The 23,355-nt window shown below is 40.3% G+C and overlaps 1 protein-coding gene across 1 annotated transcript in view; it reads right to left on the reverse strand.

Annotated features, from left to right (window-relative positions):
- Nucleotides 1–707: 707 nt before the first annotated feature.
- ST6GALNAC2 (ST6 N-acetylgalactosaminide alpha-2,6-sialyltransferase 2) overlaps nt 708–23,355 on the reverse strand; it is a 29,036-nt gene continuing 6,388 nt past the window's right edge. The window contains exons 2-11 of the mRNA XM_072111962.1: nt 21,657–21,743; nt 13,936–14,019; nt 13,806–13,854; nt 12,361–12,544; nt 7,478–7,640; nt 6,417–6,555; nt 4,171–4,274; nt 3,100–3,183; nt 2,428–2,527; nt 708–1,526 (exon numbers count right to left, since the gene is read on the reverse strand). Of these exons, the coding sequence (XP_071968063.1) occupies nt 1,359–1,526; nt 2,428–2,527; nt 3,100–3,183; nt 4,171–4,274; nt 6,417–6,555; nt 7,478–7,640; nt 12,361–12,544; nt 13,806–13,854; nt 13,936–14,019; nt 21,657–21,743 (1,162 nt within the window). The 3' untranslated portion in view covers nt 708–1,358. The remainder of the gene's footprint in view (nt 1,527–2,427; nt 2,528–3,099; nt 3,184–4,170; nt 4,275–6,416; nt 6,556–7,477; nt 7,641–12,360; nt 12,545–13,805; nt 13,855–13,935; nt 14,020–21,656; nt 21,744–23,355) is intronic.

Raw genomic sequence — 23,355 nt, forward strand, 5'->3', positions numbered from 1 at the left:
AGCCTACCTGAGTATTGTTGCTGACCATGTCCATCCCTTTATGACCACAATGTACCCAACATCTGATGGCTACTTTCAGCAGGATAATGCGCCATGTCATAAAGCTGGAATCATCTCAGACTGGTTTCTTGAACATGACAATGAGTTCACTGTACTCAAATGGCCTCCACAGTCTCCAGATCTCAATCCAATAGAGCATCTTTGGGATGTGGTGGAACGGGAGATTCGCATCATGGATGTGCAGCCGACAAATCTGCGGCAACTGTGTGATGCCATCATGTCAATATGGACCAAAATCTCTGAGGAATGCTTCCAGCACCTTGTTGTATCTATGCCACGAAGAATTGAGGCAGTTCTGAAGGCAAAAGGGGGTCCAACCCGTTACTAGCATGGTGTACCTAATAAAGTGGCCGGTGAGTGTATATGATCAGCATAAATGTTTTATGTATATATATCTATGTGTTGCAAATATATGGTGTATTTGTAGAGAATATATGATGCATGTATGGATAAATTGTGTATGTGTAGTGTACATATGGTGTAGTTAGCGTAGTGTAGTTAGCATTGAAGGTTTAGGTATATGGAGCCGCAATCCAAAGTTTACATTGGGCCCCACTGGATTCTTATTATGCCACTGCTTAATATTCTTTATATACATTTTTATTAAAAAAATATTTTTTTTTACAAAAACAGTGAAAGCAACATAGTCAAAATTTAAAATATATTCAGTCCCTTTTTAGCTTCCAAAAAACCTTCATTGTAACATTAGCCAAGGTATTCGGTTTTACTTTTGCTCACAATGGTAAGAAGACATAGAAATAAGGCACAAGCCTTCCTTACACTCCAGTATTATGATAGCGTGACACCATTGTAGCTAAAGTCTAAACCCCAGCTTTGAGGTGTTCTTCATAATGCTGACTGTTAGTGATTAATCCAATTGTAATCTCAAGTTCCTTAGATCTGAAAACCATGTCTAGTAGATTAGTGACCATGAAATTGCTTAGTTAATATAAACACACCCTGTTATCAAGTAGAAAAAAGAGGAAAGGCCTGTTTGGCAGCTCCGAGACCCTCGGAGATTGTGACAGTCCTCATGGAAACACAGTTTAACTTATTTAATACCCATCTTAAGATGGTTAATAATTAATCCAAATGATGGGAACTTATATGATAAGTTCTCCATGCAGAAATCATGAATTCCTTTTGTATTGATATTGTAACATTTATGACAAGGCCGGCTGTAATGTCGTCAAAATATCCTGCTCCACATTCAGTCCTTTGAGGATATAGAGACCGACCCCATTATTATAGTTATTCGGAGCTCTGGAGGAATACTGCCTGCAGAAACGTCCTTGTCCTCATCGTCTGTACAAAGTCATGATCCTACTCCGGTGCAGTTTGCTCCACAAGTGCATCTCCATCATCATGTCATGGTTGGCGTAGAACTCAAGTTCTTTCCTCTTTATATCAAAGTAGTGGTCAGAGAACTGCTTGTAATTTTCCGTGATGAATCCATAGGCGCTGACCTGTAAATAAACAGACTTTTATCAAGAATGAAGCTACGTTTAAACGAAACCTACCATCTCGGATCTACCTATTAAGGTAGATCTGGTGGCAGGTTCAACTAATGAATGACATGGGAGCCCTTTTTAGGGCTAATCCTTGAGTGGCCTGTAACTTTAAAAATCTGCAAATATCTGAAAGAGGCTACTGGAGCGTGGAGTAGCAGGAGCTGAAGCTATACAGCGCGACTACTCCACGCCCTAGTAACCTCTTTGGATCCTGCTACTACGAGGCCACTCAAGGATTAGCCCTAAAAAGGGCTCCAATGTAATTCATTAGTTGAACCTGCCACCGGATCTACCTTAATTGGTACATCCGAGATGATAGGTTTCCTTTAAATATTCACAATTTTGCCTTGTCCACACAAAGCAATACAAAAATGTAGGGGTTTGCTCTAATAATGTAGGTTCTCCACAATCTAATAATTATCAATACTCAGGACATATAGATGTAAGAGCTATCCAGTGTCGGACTGGGGTTCCTTGGGCCCACCACATAAGTTATGCTCGGCGCTCACCCTCCATCAACTTCTAGAAAACAGACTCCAAATTGGGTAGTCTTCTGCTGTACCTCTGGGGTCCAGTACTGGGTTAGAGCCTGGGCCCAACGGAGGAGGGCCAGTCTGATACTGCATCCATCCCTGTTTTTATTGATGCTCCAGCTTAGAGTGGTCAAGATCATACGCGTTGGATGAAGGTCAGACAAGCCTGTCTATGTTGGTGGCCAACTATCGAGCGTGTTTATTGGTGCCCTGACTTTCCCATAATGCTATATATTGGCCAAAAAGTTACATTTTAACATGTATGAGGGTTTTATCCTCAAAGGGGCTTTAGCCCTTTGGCAACCATGAGGGAGCTCCCTTACCTCATCACAGGTGTGTAACGCAGTCAGTAACATCAGACCCCCAGTACTGGGCATATACAGGTGTGCATATTCTGTCTTCAATATCTTGGACTTTAAGAATCTGAAAAATAAGAATGAAATAGAATCTGGGTTAAAGACACTCAGGGTCTTTTTAGAGCAGAATTCCCCTGCACATTTGGTGACAGAGCTCCTGGCATGTACCTACAGTCTCCCACTATAGCAAGGACTGAGCTGTATACATTGTGGATACTATTCATTTTACTTTGTTTTACTGTTATTCCATACATGCAATAAAAACAATAAAAATAATGTAGCGTCATGCTACATTACATGTACATGCTACATTGAATATAAACTTAGTAAATAAAGGTAATCTTTTAAGACCAAATTTAAATTATTCATACTGATCGGTGGAGACTCAAAACCCAGAAACCAGGATGATAAACTGTTCTAAGCATTTGAGCGCTAGATATAAACAGTGGAAGCAATTTAATCCACCGCGTGGTGGTCATGCTGAGGTACTGCAGCTTAGCCCCTATTAATCTCAGTGAGAGTTTATCTAGACTGCAACTACATAGTTGGATGTTATCTGCTCTCCACCTCACTCTACTGTATAGTTCTGGTGCTAGTGACAGTCAGATGGCCAAAACTCATCAAGAAATATTTTTTCACCTGTCTCTACTGTATATCAGAAAGTCAGGATGGAGAAGCTTAAATTTCTTTGGAGTTGCCTCAGGTCCAAAATATGTAGAAGGCCTAATGAAGAAATAAAAAAAATACTTAATTCGTTTTTAAGATCACTTAGACATCCCACAATTTTAGTTTGCTTTTCTTTTTACAAAATGACATATCAATAGCACAGATGATAATAGTAAACCTTGTAATATACCTTATTTTTGGTGTATAAGATACTCCAAATTATAGAAGATGCACTCCAGGTTTAGTAATCAAAAAAAGTATAAATTTATTGAACACCAATAAATCCATTCATGCTACATCCATTTACTCTCACACACAGCTTGCTACATCCATCAGTATTAAGAAAACATTTCCTCTCATCCCATAGCTCTGTCTTGTCTGGTAGCATGAACATTAGAGTGATGAAGCATGTAATATGGTCATATGACTCTGATATCACTCTAAAGTCCTGCAGGTATTAATCATGTCAGGACAGGCAGATAGAAGGAGAGAGCAGACAGATGCCCGGCTCTCCTACATATTGGGTGAAATGCTCTGTCAGCGCTTCATCCGATTTCCAGAGGTCAGGAGGGTCTGGCAGTCCTGGATCCTCCTGACTTCTGACTATAAGATGCAGGTCGTTTTTAGCAAGACTTTTTCTTTCTAAAAATTGTGTCTTATAGTTAGAAAAAATATGATACTTTATCAAAGAAAAGTGTTTATGCGTCCTTCTTTTTTCTCTGCCTTTCTTTAACTTATCTTTCTTTCCTGTATCCCTTGACAAGTGAGAGGAAACCGATAAAATCTAATGACAGTCCATGGATAGTCTCAGAGAGCTGAATCATGAAGGTAAATATTATGTCGGTATGGAAAGAGTTAATCATTAGTCTTCCTATCTGTCTGAAGTGGACAAAGCTCATAAGCCTTTTCGATACACTGCTCACTGTAGGAGAATGAAGGACCAGAAAAAAAGCACAGAGAAGCTGCTTTACACAATGAAGTATATTACACAGTTTACTATCACCTGCTTGGTACACTTCTGAAAATAAAGGAAATGTCACTTACTTATCTTCTTTGTCAGCACCACTTGGCACAGGAACTCCTAAAATACTGGAATGCAACATAACATAGTCCCGTATATCTGATGGTATAAATATATATCGAAGTCCCTGTAATAACATGGATAAAGTATATAAGACACAACAATGATGTCATCTGTCAAGAAATATAAACATCATGAAATAGGATCTTTCCTGCCTCTTATACAGTTTCTCTGCAATGTAATAGCCTATATAGGTTACTTAGAGGGGTTTAAGCCTATATAGGTCCTTATAGGGGTTTTCCAGCCCCATTAATTTTTCAAGCTGATGAACTACCCATGAGATTTGTTATCAAACTAAGTTTGATACAGTAATCTTGCACCAAACAGCTCTTCTAGTTGCCTATAGATGCCTTACCATATAGAGTCGATGGTGCTGTAAGCAAAAGGCGCTGTCCACTGCATTTAATCCAGTTGTTAGAGGGTGCCCAAACAATTGATTGGTGTGAGGTATGGGTTGTGGCCTCTCATTAACTAAATACTAATGGCCTATTCCAATGATAAGTCATTGGGGGGGGGGGGGGGGGAGCGGTCTATAACCCCTTTTAGAGACCCATATTGCGCATTTAGCTTACGGTATGTTAATCAGTATGTTAACACAAATTCTGTCTCTCTTATAGGGGTAGGTAAGCAGACTCTATGCATATATAAGACACAATACAGTGCATGTATACCCAGATCACTATGTGTGATTACCAGTAGATCATGGCAGATGCCCAGGTTTCCCAGGCAATAAGTCCAGGCTTGGAGAGTAACATATCACATTCACTATACATTACATTGTCTTACATTGTACATTGTTTTTGAAATCCAACCACAAATGTAGACAAACATAATATGACTATATTACACACACCCCTAGTCCTACTCGTTGCAATCTGTTTGAATATAGTTTTCTATTTTTGTACTTAGTGATCATGAAAGATCATAACACTCAGTTTAGGTTGATGTGTTGGAAAGCATGGAAATGGTCATATCTGAGGTCCTTGACAACAGACAAATTCTGATGGCTCGATGACTTGGCTATATCCAGGGTTTGGATGGTCCACCAGAGAACCAGATGATCCTATGGTGGGTCCAGGCCCTAACACAATGATGGGCTGCAGAGGTCAAGAGGAAGACTACCCAAGTTGGAGGTACAATTTTTTTTTTAATCTAGTGAATAATGAGTGGTAGGTCACCAGTAAAACTTAATTTGGTGGACTCAAGAAACCCCATGTTGCTTGTGGCCACATAATCTCCAAAATGGTTGTAGGGTGTTCCCAATGTGCAATAATTAGAGCTGTCAAATGTGAACAAAGGTGAGAATTGAAAGTGGCAAAGTCTAGCCGCGCTGGTCTGATCCTACAGAAAACACAAACAAATCAGAGTGACCATATTGACCGCTTTCCACCGAGGCATCAGAACTGAACCATGGAGCAAAAGAAATGGTTCATGTTTGTCTTTACAATATGTGTATTACTGGATGTGTGTGCTGGAAGAGATAGGACCAGGATACACTATGGGAAGAGGCACTATGATCCTCCGAGCAGTGTTTGTAGGTCCTGGCATCATGTGGATGTTACTGTGATTAGTCCATAATACAGATAACTCCAATGTAGTTGTTAGCAGGGTCCCTTTAGCAGAATAATACTTCTGTTACACTGCAAAAAGTGTTCCAAAAGGTTTCAAGAAGTCGCCAAAGAATCAAAGGTTTGAGAATCCCATCACAATAATTTGTGTATAATCAGTAGTCTAATATTAGTATATGAGGAATAAAAGTGTTAATTCATCAGTTTTTATTTGCTGTTTTCACTGTCTCCCCCTCGTCTCTGCAAGAGCATGTCTGTCTCTTTTTTGCTAGCAAGATGGAATTCAGCAATGATTTCATAGTGATAAAAAGATAAGGAAGGAAGGAGGATAAGAGTTAAAGTAATTGTGAATAAGGGCACTATTGGCTAATACGATATATAACAAAATGTCTTGTAGTCACATGTACTGTTCATTTATGCTGAGTTTGCTGAAAATTCAGTGACCATTTGCTGCTATGTTCTTAATGCCAGAAATCAGAGGTCCACATATGAGGTCCTGTGGAGTCCATGTCTTGATGGGTCAGATTTGTCTGGCACCATAATTGTGATCTACACAATATTAGATTATGGCTGATCATTGTATTTCTCAATCTAACTTTACATTGCCTATAACATTATCCGTAGTTAGTGACATCTTTTACCTCCCCTTTGGGTGTTTCTGTGAAGCCCTCTCCATAATAAGCAAGGAGAGAATTCTTCATGGTGTTGACCGTAAAACCATAAAATGAAGTTTTTGTACCGACATCCTCCTCGAATCCTTTAGTGATTGCTCCATTTAACCTGAAAGTACAATGTAAATAGAATAGATTGTGGTGAGACTTAGCTTAGCTATACTACATGAATAATAATACTACTAATGAATAATGATACTACAATAATCTCAATTGTCATGGACCATCATCCTTTATATAGCAAAACATTTTTTCACTTGTTCGTGTTATTAAAAGTGTCAGGAAACCCTCAAATATAGGTGATTGAGATACATGCTGAGCTGTAGGTCTGCTCATAACTTTACAAAATCAGCAATTTTTGAGGAAACATCAGTGACCCAACACAGGTTTCTTATGTGGTAAAGTCTTTAGTCTTTAGTTTCTATAATTTTTTTTTGGTTGTTCCCAATGGGGGTTATTTACTAAGGGCCCGATTTGCGGTTTCCCGACGTGTTACCCGAATATTTCCGATTTGCGCCGATTGTACCTGAATTGCCTCGGGATTTTGGCCCACGCAATCGGATTGTGGCGCATCGGCGCTGGCATGCACGGGACGGAAATCGGGGGGCGTGGCCGAACGAAAACTTGATGTATTCGGAAAAACCGACACATTTAAAAACCGAAAATGTGTCGCTTGGGAAGCGCTTACCTTCACCTGGTCCAGCTCGGTGTATTCTGGTGCGTTCAGATGATTTTCAGCGCAGCAACTACCTTCATAAATCCCGTCCGGACCCGAATCCTGTTCAGAGAACGCGCCGCTGGATCGCGAATGAGCCGGGTAAGTAAATCTGTCCCAATGTGTCTTAATTATACTCATATGATCATGAGGCTGGGATGGTCAGTGCAGAACCTTAGCCTTCTTATGTGACAGCCCACGAAGGGTTGACTTATCCTTCAGTCTTGGAAAGACAGAGAGGACATGTAAATGGTTTAGGAGCCCCAAATCTGGTCACAGTCATCTAGTTACATCCCTTATCCCTTTATTTCCATACCTGAACACATAGTCATGCCCATCAATCTCTTTCCCCTTACGGGAACCATTCAAGATCCCCCCGTTTCCCACCACAGCACAGCGGACACATCCCTTAGGAGGCTTCCAGTCAAACAGGTTCCTGTTTGCAGAGTCGTTGAGTAGCTGTAAAGTGGAGGCAATATCTAATGATGGAAAAAAACAAAGATGAGACAGATAATAAGAGAGCTTCTCCTTACAATGGAGGAACAAAATAGTATTTTTAAAAATGCTTTATTTTCTTTGCCCACCATTAAACTATGGGACGAAGGAATAGCATTACATACAGTCATACAGTGAAGAAGACATGCGTTAGTAACCTGAAACGCAGCCGCTCTGCTTTGCATCTTTGATGTACTCTATGGCAATAGCCTTTGTTGTTTGCCATGTGTTTGTGTAGTTAAGTTAGCGAGGGGTGGAGAAATGAGAGGCATAAAAAGTCAGAATCATTTATTATTTAAGATATACTGTAAACTAGGGGAAGAGGTTGCTAGACAATAAAATATAGGAATCCATCTTGTTCTATGCAACAATACGAATGTAAAGGAGAAACGAGGAGATCTCTGAATGGTCAACCAGGGTTCCCAGGTGGATGGGTGATGCTCCATTGCTTGAGATGGGCCTATTGTAATCCCCTCCTCCCAACATGGAGAAACTCTTTGGAACCAATATGTTATAGCTGGGGACAGCTTAGTCTTCCATAATGTTGGGACTACAGTATGGGCTGTATGAGCATATAGCCCAGTAGAGATCGGTTGGTCTTGAAGAATGCTGGACAGTAGAGAGTATCATGTATGGACTCTTCTGTAAGGTCTTGAATGCGTTCTATCACCTTAAGCCACGAAGGTGTGGGGAGGCCTGCCAGAAATGCGACATTGTGCCTCCAGCCTCACCACAACCCCAGAAAGTGGACAGGTAGGGAACATGAGGTGTAGCGTTGAAGGTACTCTGTACCACTTGGTCAGGAGCTCAGGATTAGTTTCTTGTATCTAGCAGAAAATAGAGAGTTTATGACACAATGCAAAGTCTTTAGAGCAGTCGTCGGATTGGTGGGACTAACTCTCTTTCCCAGCTGTCTAAATAAGGTAGGGGCCTCACCACTTTTGTGCAAGAGGAGAGAATATATAGCAGGAATGACAACAGCGGAGCCATAGGCGAAGCAGGAACATGACGGTGGTAAGGGGGGACCTATAACAACTGAATTTAGATGATAGTATTGATGTAAGATGATGGTCCTTGTTAAAAGTACAGAGTGGGTGGGATAGTGTAGTGATGTAAGAGGGGAGGGGCTCAGGGGTAGATGTCACTCCCTGTCCTGTATCTCTCTTTCTCTTTCTCTCTCTAGAAGCACAGAAAGAAACATGTCCCTCCCACCCGCCCTTTACTATCATTAATTTACAACTGGTTATTTACCAATTACATGTATAATTCTATGAAAATGATTGTCCGTTTGTTTTTTGAACTTTGACACTGTTTATCTTGTATCATGTAAATTTCTTAATTGACTGTTGATGAGATGAAGTTGGTGTTATCCTCCTAAGCCCAGAGGAAGGGTGATCCTTCAGCCATGGTTCCCTAGAGGTTTCCTCCACAGGGGGTTTTTCCTCTCCTGAGCGCTGTGGGATGACTCTTTGTGAGTCGGAGGTTGCACATATTTAAAGTTTCTGCCTGGAGATTAAAAATTCTCAATGTTATGCTCCTGGCTTTAAAATGGAAGAAGAAAGAAATATCTAAATAAAAATGTAGATATAAAATTAAAAACAAATAAATAAAAGAATATGTATTTAAAAAAAAAATAGAATGGGAGTCAAAGTATGGCATTTTGTTATCTGTCGCAGCTTTTATTTTGCGGTGGAGGAGTCAGGTGGAAGGTGCAGGCAAGTTATTGGTGGACTAATTTAACTTATAGAGGATGTAAAAGCTCATGGTGGTCAACAGCCTGAGCTTTGGAAGTGGCCAGCCTCAAGGCTCTGGTAATGGTAAAAGCAGCCAGGGGCGGGCACGGTGGTGAAGCACACAATGGATAATCTTCACCAGGGTCATTGGTGCCCTTAAAGTGTACTGGCTCTGCTAGAATGGCAAGCCAGAGCGTGCCGCCCCCCTTTGTTGATGTCTGGCCGGGGGCTGTATGTCAGGCAACTTTAGATTGGGGTATTGGGGAATCCCACCCCTAGCATGTCACCTGACTCCTCCTCTGATTGTTTTATTCCTGTGATTCAAATAAAGCTGTGGCCATTTCACCCATTACGTTATGTGGTTGTGTATTTTTTCCATACACCGTGTTCCATACACTGTTTTAAAATAAAGTGGGGGTCCATCCCATATCCACACGTCATGGTTCTTGTAGTGGTTTATTATTTTTACAGCCCCCTAGGCATATATAAAAAAGTTTTTTATTCCCGGACAACCTCCTCAAGGCTGCACTACTGAAAGATTTTATTGAAAACATTTCATGCCCTGAATTCTGTCTGGTGTAATGTCCTCATGGATATCTACATACTGACAGGTAGGAATATGAGCAGTGTCCACTATGAGATTCTGTGATGTGAACATTTGTACTTTACGTGAACGGCGTTGCACATTCTTCTCACCTACGCTCCTGATTTTGATGAATATTTTGTCTCTTTATCTGCAAGTCCTGCCTTTATGTGTCGGCTTTCTATTCTTTCCCTTTCTTGGTCTGGCTTTGATTTCTATCTTGACCCTGTTACTTCATAGGAAAAGCTCTTTCTCTGTTTCTGGCATTGTCTATGGCCAGCACTAATTTGCAATTCTTGTCTGTGTCGCTAGTCCTTTTCTTCTTTCTTTGTTGCAGGATTTAACTGTTTATGTTACTTAGATTATTTTACACTCTCACATTTTTGGCCACTTTAATCTAATACCTTCATAAAACTATGGATATTACATATTTGTGGAATCTTGGATGAATGTGTGGTTACTGGGGATCCAATTGTCCGGATTTTCAGTGAACAAAAAAAAAAACAATGGAGAACTTCAGTGCCCCTAAGTGCTCCATGTGATCCGTACTCATGGAATGGTAATGTGCATACTTTTACTTGTATGGGACAGCTGGGATTAGCACCTACAGCAGTCCCATAAAAGATGTTGACAATGCAAACTACCTCTCCATTCACATGGGGCATCCTAAGGGAGTTAGTAAGCTCTCATTTTCCTAATTGAAAGAAATTACAGTGGTTGGGCCGACAACAATCCTACATTTATCTGCCGTTCTGAGGGACACATTTCAACAATGGGAGAAAATTCTAATAAAATTATGATGCATGAAGTGACCTAAAAGCCCTTCAGCCAGATAAGACATCAACACTACAAATGGCATTGGTTGGTGAGAGCCACCAAGAGATAAGCTTTCTCCAGAGGAGATAGCTGTTGACTGGTGTTCTTCCCAATAGGACTCTTTATGGGTCGTGAAAAACCTTTAGACAAATACAATAATTTTAAATTAAAAAAGAAATACCTAAAATTCATTGCATTTTCTTGAAATTTGGTGTGTATGGAGGTGGCCATATTTTATAGGATAACCATTGACCATAAAGGTAGCCATATCAAGAGATTGTGATGCTTATTGCCCTCTTTCGGATTAAGCACTCCTTATAATGCATTATGTAACATGGTAATGGACATCTAAGGAGCCAGAGATGTCTAAACAACTGATGGAGAGCTGTCTCATCAATCCTAAGTGAGAGAAAGACATCTTGTGTAGGTTGGCTTCAGTGAGTTGGTCAGTTTGGGTTCACCTGCGATTATGATTGACCTTCTGGCTTCTCCGTCTCTCTATGCCTGGATATACTAATGCTTTCTATTTCCGTTTCATAGTCTCCACTTAGTCTTTATTAGTGTGACATAAGGTACTTTTCTGTACATTCCTGTTATGGGATTCCTTTGTTCAGCTTACCTCACTATCCTATTAAGTATTTACTAAGCTGGCAGTCCTTCATATATAGAGGATGTATATTTTGGCTGGAGCGGAGTAGGAATTTCTTTAAAAAACAGCGTAGTATGTAATCTGCTTCTCTTGAATTTTTACTTATTAATTCTATACAAATACAGTAAATGGTGAATTATGATTGTGGAGTGCTCAGAATGATCTAGTCCTATAGTTTACAATATTATAGATTTATGACCGTTTACTGAAAAGGTTAATGCTCACACCCTCAGTTTTTTGGTGACCCTATCTCAGATCGGACATAATTACTCTGTGTGCGGCTATGGGGGTGGCCCTTTTATGAAGAACGACTCTCATTGTTTGAGAGATTTGATACAGACACTAAATGAAATGTCACAGTTGCTTGCATTACAGAAGTCTTTAGACATGTTGGCGTAAGGCGTGAGCGCATAGTGACTGCCATGGCTGGATAGAAGTGTGTAGGAAATAGCAGGCAAAGTATTCAGGACAAGTAGAGATTGTTTAGACAATGAAAGTAACACCATTTAAAGCAGCCTGTACTGACTGCACGAGTATTACCTAGTTACAATGCCCCAAAATGTATGTGCTTCTTACTTTACAAAAATGTTATAATCCAACTTTATAATAGTGCAGGAGAATAGTTCAGAGGAAAAGCAATGACTTACAGCGTCATAGAGGACTACAGAGGACTATGATGCTGGACAGAGTTTTGTCCAGAAGATATGGCTGACGTACGTTCTGTATTTAAAAGACTGAATATGTCCACCTAAAACTCACCTAAGGCTGGGTTTGCTCTACTATCAGAGGCTAGATTATCTAATTTTCTGTAGGATCACTAACTCAATGTTATTAATTTATTTATTAAAATTTGTAGTTCAATTTTGTATTTCAAATTTCAAATTTGAACATTTGATAAAATTACCCGTCAGGTCTCTTCTTACCTTTTGGGGGGAGATCCTTCCAGCCGTATGGCACTGGTCTCTGGCTAAGGTTTTTCTTGGTGCCCTCGGTGAGATGACTATCCCACATAAGCACTGGGACATGAAAACTGAACAGATTTCTAAAATAAGAGTCATTCTGCACAAGGAAACGTAAAGATGTTGGACAGGCAGGGATGGTGTGCACCTAGAAGGGAACAAGAGAAGTCGTTAGTATAGGATCAAATTGTTTTGGTGTTCATTTTCATGTTTATGATTCATTTGTAAGTTTGTAAGCTACAGATGCCACGGGTACAACAGTCCCCATGTTAAAGGGGTTGTCCGAGACCCTATGAAAAAAAGAATATGTGGCCTGGGGTGGCTGCTTAAAAAAATAAACTTGTACTGGTAGTTTACAGGGGCACGGAAGCTGTGGGACACCAGGAGGGAACACATAGGTAAGTACAGTATGAGTTTATTTTTTTAAGCAGCCCTACCGGCCATAGATTTATTTTTCATAGTGCGTAGTAAGGGGAAACTGTCAGCAGGGACCTCATATTCACTAAAGACAGATTGTAAAAGCCCATAACACCTGCAGTGCAAAAATGCCTTTCTGCCTTTTCTAAGCATTTGTATTACAATATAATTGTGTGTTATAACTTACCTTTCACCCTGACAAAATCCTGGGGTAGTCACAGAGGCTGGGCTTTGGTTTGGATGTATTTCAAAAATCAACATGTGACTTGTCTGAGCTGCAGGCTGCCTCCATCTTTGTGCTCCTGTAGAGCTTGTCCCTCCCCCACTGATGTCAGGCTGACCAGGCTGTGACCTCTGAGAAGCAGCAGGAGGGAGGAGCTGTACAGGAGCACAAAGGTGGGGGCTAAGATATGAGGAGTGAGTAACACAGACAAGGTGCATGTTGTGACTACCCCATGATTTTGTCAGGGTGCAAGCTAAGTTATAATACACAATTATAGTGTAATGCAAATGCTTAGAAAAGAATTATATACTTGCATATTTGCACTGCAGGTGTAATAAACCTCTGCAACCTGTGAAAATTAGGTCCCTGATGACAGGTTCCCTTTAATGAAGCTTTAGTATCCATTAGTAACTGAACTCCATCCACTTCTTTGGGGCTTCATGTGATCACAGTCAGGCAGCCCTCTAGAAGTGAATGTCTCTGGTTACACATATACACCAGAGCCCCTTTTTTATGGGATTTCCAGACTGCCCCCCCCCCGCCCCAGCAATCTGTTACTTCTTTTGGTGCAAAAAAAGTTGTGTAAAGTGGGGGGCAAATAAAAGGAAAACTGTCTATCCTCTAGCATGATGCCTACAGTGTGTTATAGCCTGGTCTCATCTCCTCCTTGGTTTAGGTTATTCTTCCTAACTATTAGACACCATTAGAAACTTCTCGCAATTATTCTAATTATAGCCCCTCACTATACATCCCCCACCAGCCTGTTTACCTTGATCCTGGGCTTCACAGTCGTAACCACAGTTGTCTTCTCGTCTTTCCTGCATTGAAGCAGTAAAATTAGATATTTTCATCTCCTGCTTTTTCCGAAGCCATAGAAATTGCGTCTTTCTAGCTCTTACCTTTTCCGATCTGTTTCTGCCTTAGGTTTGCTCTCATTTGACCTTTTAAATACGAACTGCAGACCAGTTTCTGGCTGTAGATTTCTACAAAAAGGCAAAAATGTAAAATACTGATGAATTGCAGCTTCGCAATTGGCAGAACGTGGACATTGTAGTTTATAGTACATTTGTCCTCATATGGGAAAGAGAAATCTTATAGGCCCTTAAGGTTTCCAGAGCTTCCATACATCTCAAACAGTTGATCTACCCTTCTAAAAATGGTGGATTTGGGTAACTTTTCTTTATACATAAACTTTTATTGAACTTTTACCTCAAATGTAGTTAAATTATTTATTTCAAGGAGTAGTCCCGTTGAAGTATCTCTTCACTTATCCACAGGACATGAGATAAATGTCAGATCTCTGGGGGTTCAAATGATGTGATAATGGATAATCATCACGTGAGTGAAGTGACATAGTGTATGTGCAACCACTGCACTATTCACTTCTGCGGAGCAGTTACCAAAAACAGCCACATAAAAGTGAATGTAGTATTGGTCATTTATGTGCACCAATGCTTTGGTACCCCCTTCTCAAATTTGTTGATGATCTCATTGGTCGGACCCCCATTGTTCTGACATTTATCTTCTTTCTGTGAATAAGTTACTTCCATCAGAAAACCCCTTTAAATTTTTTTTTAGTAAACAATACGATAAACACTTTAATAATTCCACGAGTGGGAAATAATTTTTCGGACCACAGCACAGAAAAATGAACATAAAAACATGAAAGACGTAAAAGGACATAACGGTACAAAAATACTTGTGAAGATATCTACATAAAATCATTAAAACTTTGTGGCATAAATCGCTAATGGTTTGATTGGTTAAGCCCCAATCAATCTAATGCTTACATTTGTTTTTCTTGTTAAGTACAGGCGGTCCCCTACTTAAGAACAACCGACTTACAGACGACCCCTAGTTACAAACGGGCCGCTGGATGTTGGTAATTTACTGTACTACAATAATCAGCTATAACAGTTATCACAGGTGTCAGCAATTAAGCTTCATTGTTAATCCTGGTTCTTATAAAAATCCAACAATATTAAAATCTTCACAGAGACCAAAAAAAATTGGTTGGGGTTACAATTATAAAATATACAGTTCCGACTTACATACAAATTCAATTTAAGAACAAACCTACAGAACCTATCTTGTATGTAACCCGGGGACTGCCTGTATATGTTTATATTGGAGGGATTCAGTGACAGTTTTCTGTGGTGAAAAATTTACAGACATACAGAATTTATAATATTATGGCTTTGGTTCGTCACAAAATTGTGGTGGAAATCCAGCGTCCTATATGACATATATGTTGTTTGATTTCTCATAACAACCAATCACAGCACAGCTTTCATTTTCCGAGAGCACTATTAGAGATGAAAGCTGAGTGGTAATTGGTCGCAATGGAAAACACACAGCTTTTAGACAGTTATATAGGATTCACAGTCATAATACTATGATTTCTTAAAGCTGTTTATCTACTTTTATTGGAAACTTTAAAATGTACAGATTATAAAAGCATAAATAATATTTCTGAGCATATGATGAGCTGAGCTATTAATAATCATCATCTCCCCACAGACATTCTCTTAATTTCTGACATTATTAGCCGCATATGTTTTGTTGGCGTCAGGCAAATGACAAGTCACTATATCTGTGTCCTATAAAGAGATAAAAGGTGGAGAACTTGGCCTGAGACAGCGAGCTGGCAGGCACATTGGGAGATTTGTGTCTGGGGGAAACTTAAGAGGGAACAGCAGGGTTTAGATCAGTGACATTTGGATCCCAGAGGAAATGAGTTGGATGCCATGACACCCATCTGTGTGGGATTCTGTTCTACTATGTGTCTGAGGAACAGGTGGGACCTCAAGCTTAGCGATCTGAGGGGATATAGTAATGGGGAAGGACGGGTGAGATCATGTGAGGAGAACTTGTCATCTCTGTATTAGTACCGTTTGCTATAGGTAACTATACTATGTAAACGTAGGTCCAGATATCACACTGTCAAGACAAACAATCCTAAAAAGTGCCCTTGGGGGGCTGAAATTTTCAGTGAAGAATTAATCATGGCATTTTACCATTTTACAGAAGTTAAAGGAAATCTACCACCAGGATGAAGGATTGTAAAATAAGCACACTTACATTCTGGTGTGTACCTCCTCTGGCAGGATCCATTCTTCTTTAACTCCTTATGACCTTGTTTTTACAGAAAAAAGGCTTTAATTTTTTTTTTTATAAAGGCTCATATTATTCAAATAAGATCTAGATGCTCTGGACTCCATAGTTGTTACTTGAGCTCAGAGCCCCTCAGGCTCATTTGGATAATTTTAAAGCCTTTAAAATGAGGGCATAAGAAACTAAAAGAAAAACAGATACCACACCAGCATGTTAGTGTACTTGGTTTACAATCCTTCATCCTGGTAGTAGATTTAGTTTAAGACAATGACACCTCTTGGGATGTGATACTTTTACGATAATATTCACCAGATACTTAATAATTTCTTTAAAGGACATCTACCACCAGGATGAAGGATTTTAAACCGAGCACAATAACATACTGGTGTGTGTCCCCTCTGGCAGGATTTGCTCTTCATTTAGCTTCTTATGCCCTTGTTTTTCCCAAAAAAATCTCTTAAAATTATCCAAATGTAGATTAGAGCCCCTCAGGCTCATTTGCATAATTGTTAAAGCCTTTTTATCTCAAATCAAGGACATAAAAAGCTAAATAAAGATTAGACCCTGCCAGATGGGGCACACACCTTTTTGGCCCTGTTTACAATCCTTCATCCTGGTGGTAGATGTCCTTTAATATATTAGACATCTCGCTCCTGCATAGAGGAGATTAGGACTGGTGTACCGAGGTACAGATTTGCTAATAACACCGTGGAGGCCATAACACCCCACACAGTGGTCAGATGCAAGTTTTCTCTTTTTATTAAAAAAAAATCCAGTTCAGGGATATTGACCTGTATCCTCAGGACACTGATACCGTAGGGCAGAGGGCAATAGACTCCCTTCTCTGTCATGCTGACTTATGTATTAGAGGGGTTTCAAAACTCAGAAGTGACCCCAAAATAGATGTATAATTAACTAATCCTAATAAAGTCCCTCCATTGTGTTGGAATGGATTTGGAGTGAACATTAGAGGAGCACTGTTGAACATACGCCCTAGATCTATACAGCTGTATGCCTATAAAGTTACATACATCACTCCCATTGCAAACACATGTTGCATAGTAGTCTGGAGCAACTGTATATCAATGTATAACTTATCCCAGAGTGAATATCAGATGTTTAAGATGGCTTTACTGTAGGTCATGTATATAGAATAAAATAGAGCAAATATTATGTTGTGATTATGACTATAACATAATATTGTATTTTTTTTTAGTTCTTATTGATAAACCTCATACGCCATATGACGCCTAATATATCCTGGTAGCTGCTTCCACATGTCAGAAGCAGTAGCAATATCAGCATGTAAGAGTAAATATACAGTAAGGCTACCTGCACACGTGTGCCGTATCGGGCCGCAAACATCAGACCCATGGTCTGTTATTTACGGCCCATATTTCATCCGCGTGTGAGGTCCGCTTATTCAACGATGGCAATAGGAAAAGACTGCCCGAACACGGCGGGAATAAGACCTGCTAGCATGTGGCCAAAAACAACATACGTGTGTATGTAGCCTAACACTGGGGTACAAAGTACTGAAGTACATGTTATAGGAGGTACAAAACCATGACATAATGGGACATGAGATATCCACAGAGTGGCTAAAGACAGCATGGCAGCAGGCAACGCATGTTATCATGTAAACACTGCGGGTATCACCATATCACATCTCAGTCGAATTCTGTATGCCAGCCTAATTTGATGGACGGGAAGGGCCATATATTCACAACACTATAGTCATCTATGGCGCATTAACATAGATATAGTTTTGAATATTTATATTTTATTTTTAGAAATCAGAACCCTGCAGTAAGCTGTGCATTGGAATGATATTGATAGGGAGAGGAGGCTAAAGATTAACTCCTTACAGAAGAGGACAACAATTCCCTTAATATGAATCAATTGACTTAAATTTGCATACATTTTCTATAAGGGAAGACAATTTGAATGTTTGTCAGATCTATCCCGCTCACAATATAACCTGGTAACCTACAATTTCCTTTCCCTCCCACTAAGTAAGCAAACCCTGGTAAATATACATTAACACTTGTGCATGTAGTTGTGTGTAACACTTATCATAGTAGTGTACTTTCCCATGTAATGTTTGCACAGCGATAGGAGACATTATAACACATTGTTCACCTATTCACATGCATTATACTTTAACCCCTGTTTTGCACCTTAGTGAATTCTTAAAGGTGCAAATAAGGTTTAACATGCAAGTTTAGTATTTCCTGACCAGTGTGATCTTCTGACCTTTGGACACACACATCAAAGGTAAAAATTAAAAAAGTTCATCTTTGATGTGATCATGGGTTGATTTCCTCTGGAGATGTTAAAGGACACCTGCCACCAGGATGAAGGACTTTACATGAAACACACTGACATACTGGTGTGTGCAGCTTCTGCCTGGATCTGCTCTTCCTTAAGCTTCTCCTGCCGTTTTTTACAATTATACAAATGATCCCGAGGGGCTCTGCGCTCCACAGGTGTTAATGGAACCTGGAGCCCCTCAGGTTCATTTGCATAATTTTAAAGTTTTTTTTTCTCAGAAATGCAAGGGCACATAAAAATTAAAGAAGAGCAGACACACCAGTGACAGTGTCATTGTCAGTGTGCTTGGTGTACAATTCCTGATCCTGGTGGTAGATTTCCTTTAAACTTAGGCCAATTTCCGAACACAATGGGGCACATTTACTTACTCGTCCCGTTGATGCCACCGTTCCGGAATGTCCAACGAGGATTCGGAGGTGCCGCTATTAACTAAGATCGTGCGTCCAATTTCCTGTGCGTGTCGCTTCCCCACTGAGGTCCGTCCGAGTTCACCTTCTTCTACCCGGTGTATGTGAGTGCTGATCTTGTGACACAATTTGATTTTTAAATTCCGCGGTTTGTCCGAATCAGTGGGGTTGTCCGACGGCCACGCCCCCGATTTGTGTCGCATGAAAGGAGGTACCGATGTGCCACAATCCGATCGCGTGCGCCAAAAACCCGGGGCAATTCAGCACAAAACGGAAACATTTGGGAAACAAGACAGAAATGCGTCTGATGAACCCTTAGTAAATGTGCCCCGGTATGTTGGTTCCTCTCCTTTACTCTATTTGTTCTGAATTATCAAACAGTAACTTGTAAGAACTAAAGATAATCTACCGTAATATATGTAGGTTTTGGGGACAAAGAGTTTGCTACCTAGAATGATAATCTACCCTTCCTTAGGTGTGAATCACTTTACAGGTGGTCCCCAATTTACAGCAGCTCCCAGTCACATACGGGACTTTTTTGCCGATGGTGAAGCTCTCTGGATGCTTGAAACAGAAGCTTACCTGTACTTACCCGGATTGAACAGAACATTGTTGTCAAAAAAACACTGATCTCCTATCAATTCAATTGATAGGTAACCAATATCAATAAGCTGAAAAGATGGGAAACCACGAAAGTGAACACAGTACACACTACTATATCTACTGAGACACAGCTGTATGGCAATGCCATGACGCTGAGGATAGTGAGAGTCTATGTTCAGAAGATATTTTGGGCAACATCCAAGGATGAAGCCTTTGTTCTGCATAGCTGAGGACACGTGGTCTTCTTTGTTCTAATAACAACCCCCTTTCGACTATCCTTTCTAGTTATGACACGACCACACAAAGCTTTCTAAAAATATCTCTGCACTGAAAAGTGAAATGATTGGAGGACATCAGACACACACTGGACATGGTGAAGCTTTACCTGCACTCCTATATACAAAAATATATAAGGCAATGATATGTATCACACGGTGGGCTACATCTGTACTGAGGATTGTGAATCCGAGTTCCACCTTTTCCTCATTTCCTTCTGTGCGCTTGTTATGACATGTTATTGCTTGGAGATATGTTCCAGAGGTGAATTATTATTATCCGTTGTATAAACTAATCTTCTAGGCCATGTGAGATTGTGATCGGGCCGGTAACTGGTAATCTGTGTATGTAATTATAAGATCAGCTCCCAGACATGTATGCCAACATTACTATGTGTGTATATAAACACCAGACGTAATAGTAACCCTGCAGTTTATAGAACATTATACATTAGCCAACTAAAGGCATAACAATGTATCATCTCCATGAAAGTAAAAGTGCTACTAGAAAACCTTCCAATTCAATTAGGGGTTCTGGAACACTTCCACAGCCTGAAGGTCCACATTTTACAAAATATTTCTGAAAGAATGATCCCAGAATTTTTTAATTTGCCAAAAATGTTATTGCCAAATCATTTTACTCATCTCTACATTATATACAATCCCAAGTTTGATTGTTATCCTCTAAGGGATGACAATATGATTGGCGGGGGTACAAGTGCTGAAACCCCCTTCTGATAGCAAGAAAAGTAGCCCTGTATCCTATAATTTTTGTAGTCATGGGTCAACCTGTGTCCTGCAACTCCATTAGATTTTTATGGGAGTGCTGGAAATAAGTAGTTGATTTTCATGGAAGATAACTGAGAGTGCTGGAGGTTACGTATAAGATAGGGTCTGTAGGTTTGTTCTTAAGTTGAATTTGTATGTAAGTCGGAACTGTATAATTTATAATTGTAACCCCAGCAAAAAATTTTTGGTCTCTGTAGCAATTGGATTTTAAAAATGTTGGATTGTCATAAGAACCAGGATTTACTATGAAACTAAATTACAAACACCTTTGATAACTGTTACAGCTGTTTATTGTAGCCCAAGGCTAAAGTACAGTAAGTTACCAACATCCAGAGTTCTGTTTGTAACTAGGGGTCGTCTGTAAGTCGGGTGTTCTTAAGTAGGGTTCTTAAGTAGGGGACTGCCGTACTTGCAAAAACAGTGCATAGAGTGGCAGGACTCATGTCGCTCCATCAGTTAGTAATAAGTGGACCCCCGTTCTGCTGATCAATGTGGGGGTCCTACTGGTGGACTTAAACTGATCGTTTCCCCTATAGTCCACAACAGTGAGTCCTAAATCTGTGCAGCCATTCATCTAGGTTTGGATAGTAAGATATTCGGATTGCGTCTTTTATGGGAACATTCCATTCCCGTGGTCAGTTTAATATGTTTTATCTATTGAGTATATTGTGTTCCTATCTCAAATCACAAATAGCTTTACTATTTCATAAGAGCAGTAATATGACTGGGCTCAGGTTAATCCGAGAATCTATGTTTATGGAGGAATGGCGCAGTAAATGTATCTGAGCTGTAGGGAATGCTATGCATTTAAACTGTTAGTAATAGGCTTTTCTCACACGCTCAGAAGCAAAGGAAAACCTTTAAACATTTCAAAGTGCCATTTCCCTTCAGATCTCAAAGGGTAAATCACCGCAATACCATAGAACTAAAACAGGGGCCCCAATTTATTTTTCATTTTATTTGCTTTTTGATATGCAAATGAGTCCATCTGATCAAAGAGAACCTGCTTTATTTAATCTGAGCATATAATTGGAGCCTTTTACTTCTGAGTGGATAATCTATACAACAGACCTGGCGGGGAGGAATAAAGTGACATACCCAGCATGTTCCCAGGCAGGTTTTCCTTTAGAATCTTTGGAAATTCTGTTTTTCTGGAACAACCGATCCTGCTCCTGGTCCATTGGTCTGCAAAATAGAAACTGCGATTTTTAATACTGAATAAAGCAGAAACAAATCTTCAGGGACAACTACTAGTCAGGTAGATGGACATAACTTGTAATTACAAAAACCTGCCACCAAGTATAACATGCTAAATGGCATATTTCATTTCATTGTCCCTGTGACCCTGATAGTTTTTCTAAAATTCATCCACCTCTTTAAAAGATATTTCCCCCAGAATTTTATATGTGAGTTACTTTCTGCTACCCAGGAGGTGGTTCCATTTTTTAATTTTATCTAGGGGGTACGTCGCTGTTAAAATAGGTTAGTGGTCCCGCCAGTCACCTGCACTATGTGCTATGTGTGTTTGTGTGTGGGGAGGGGGGAGAAGGGTCGGTAAAGGCCAGGGTAGTAGGTATAACTCTTGTATAACTCATATATATAATTTATATATAACTTTTATATCAGAACCTTCCGATAAAGCTAACGAACACTGCATAGCCAAAACGTCAGAACGTATTCATGAGTTGGCGGTCCGGGGCACTCCCCTCTCCTCTGCTTTTTCCCTGGACTTCCCCTCCCACACCATATGCTAGCGGTGACTGCCAGGCTTCATGCGCCAGTTTGCAGCTTGGTCCGGCATTCTGAGGGTAGGTATGGCAGTGCAGTGTTCGCTATCTTATCAATGCTAATACTGGGGTGGTGCTACAAGTTGCTTACTTTAGTAAGCAGCTCCTAGAGTGTTTTTTTTAGGGTGACAGGTCCTCTTTAAATCAGCTTTGTCCACACCTCCTTTATTCCTGTCTGGGGAGCTCTGTGCTGCAGTAATGGCCTGGGTGCCCACAGAGAGTGCTCTGAGTGCCACCTCTGGCACCCGTGCCATGGGTTCATTACCACTTCCATAAGGGCAACAGCAAAATTTGGCTTAGGGCCAGTTGATATAGTCCCCCAATTGTGGTCTCATTATGAGAAAGCATCAATCTCAGTGTCCATTTGTGACTATACCCCCTTCTATGTTCTGTATCCAGTATTTGCAAAGCAAGGCCAAACCCTTGGTAAACTTCACTGTCCTATAGTAATTACAGAGCATACATCCAAGCTATCATCATTATGTGACACCATGGAATGCAGAGAGGTGCTGGAGCGTCCCACCCCTATGTAACACATAGATCACTCTGCTTTGTAGTAAATGTTGGCTGGGGATATCACCATCATTGCCATTGTTGAAGGTCCTTAATGGGTCAATATTAGCCATTGCTTGATGACGGCAGAGTAAAGCACACATGACCTCAGGTCTCCAGGTAATCATCAGTGCTTCAGGGCTGGGAATTGGGAGTTGTTGAAATGGCTGAATTAGTAGCAGGATGTCAGATGTCAGGGATGATGTGGCGATGCATTGATACCTAGTGCAATGAATGGAGCATTTAGGAATGACGTGAGAACAGATGGCTCCACACACATCAATCAGATATCATCAGCACATGCAAATATCTGCCATAAGCTGAGGTCCCTCAGGGTCACTCCATTCTATTGAACTTTGGGGGTGGGGAAAATACTCAGTGTCCCCTTATTGACGAAAACTCAAGACCTGCTTCATACACAACTACAGAACATAGGAAGTAGAACCATCATAGAAGGG

This window comes from Engystomops pustulosus, chromosome 6 (assembly GCF_040894005.1).
Source record: "Engystomops pustulosus chromosome 6, aEngPut4.maternal, whole genome shotgun sequence".
NCBI lineage: Eukaryota > Metazoa > Chordata > Amphibia > Anura > Leptodactylidae > Engystomops > Engystomops pustulosus.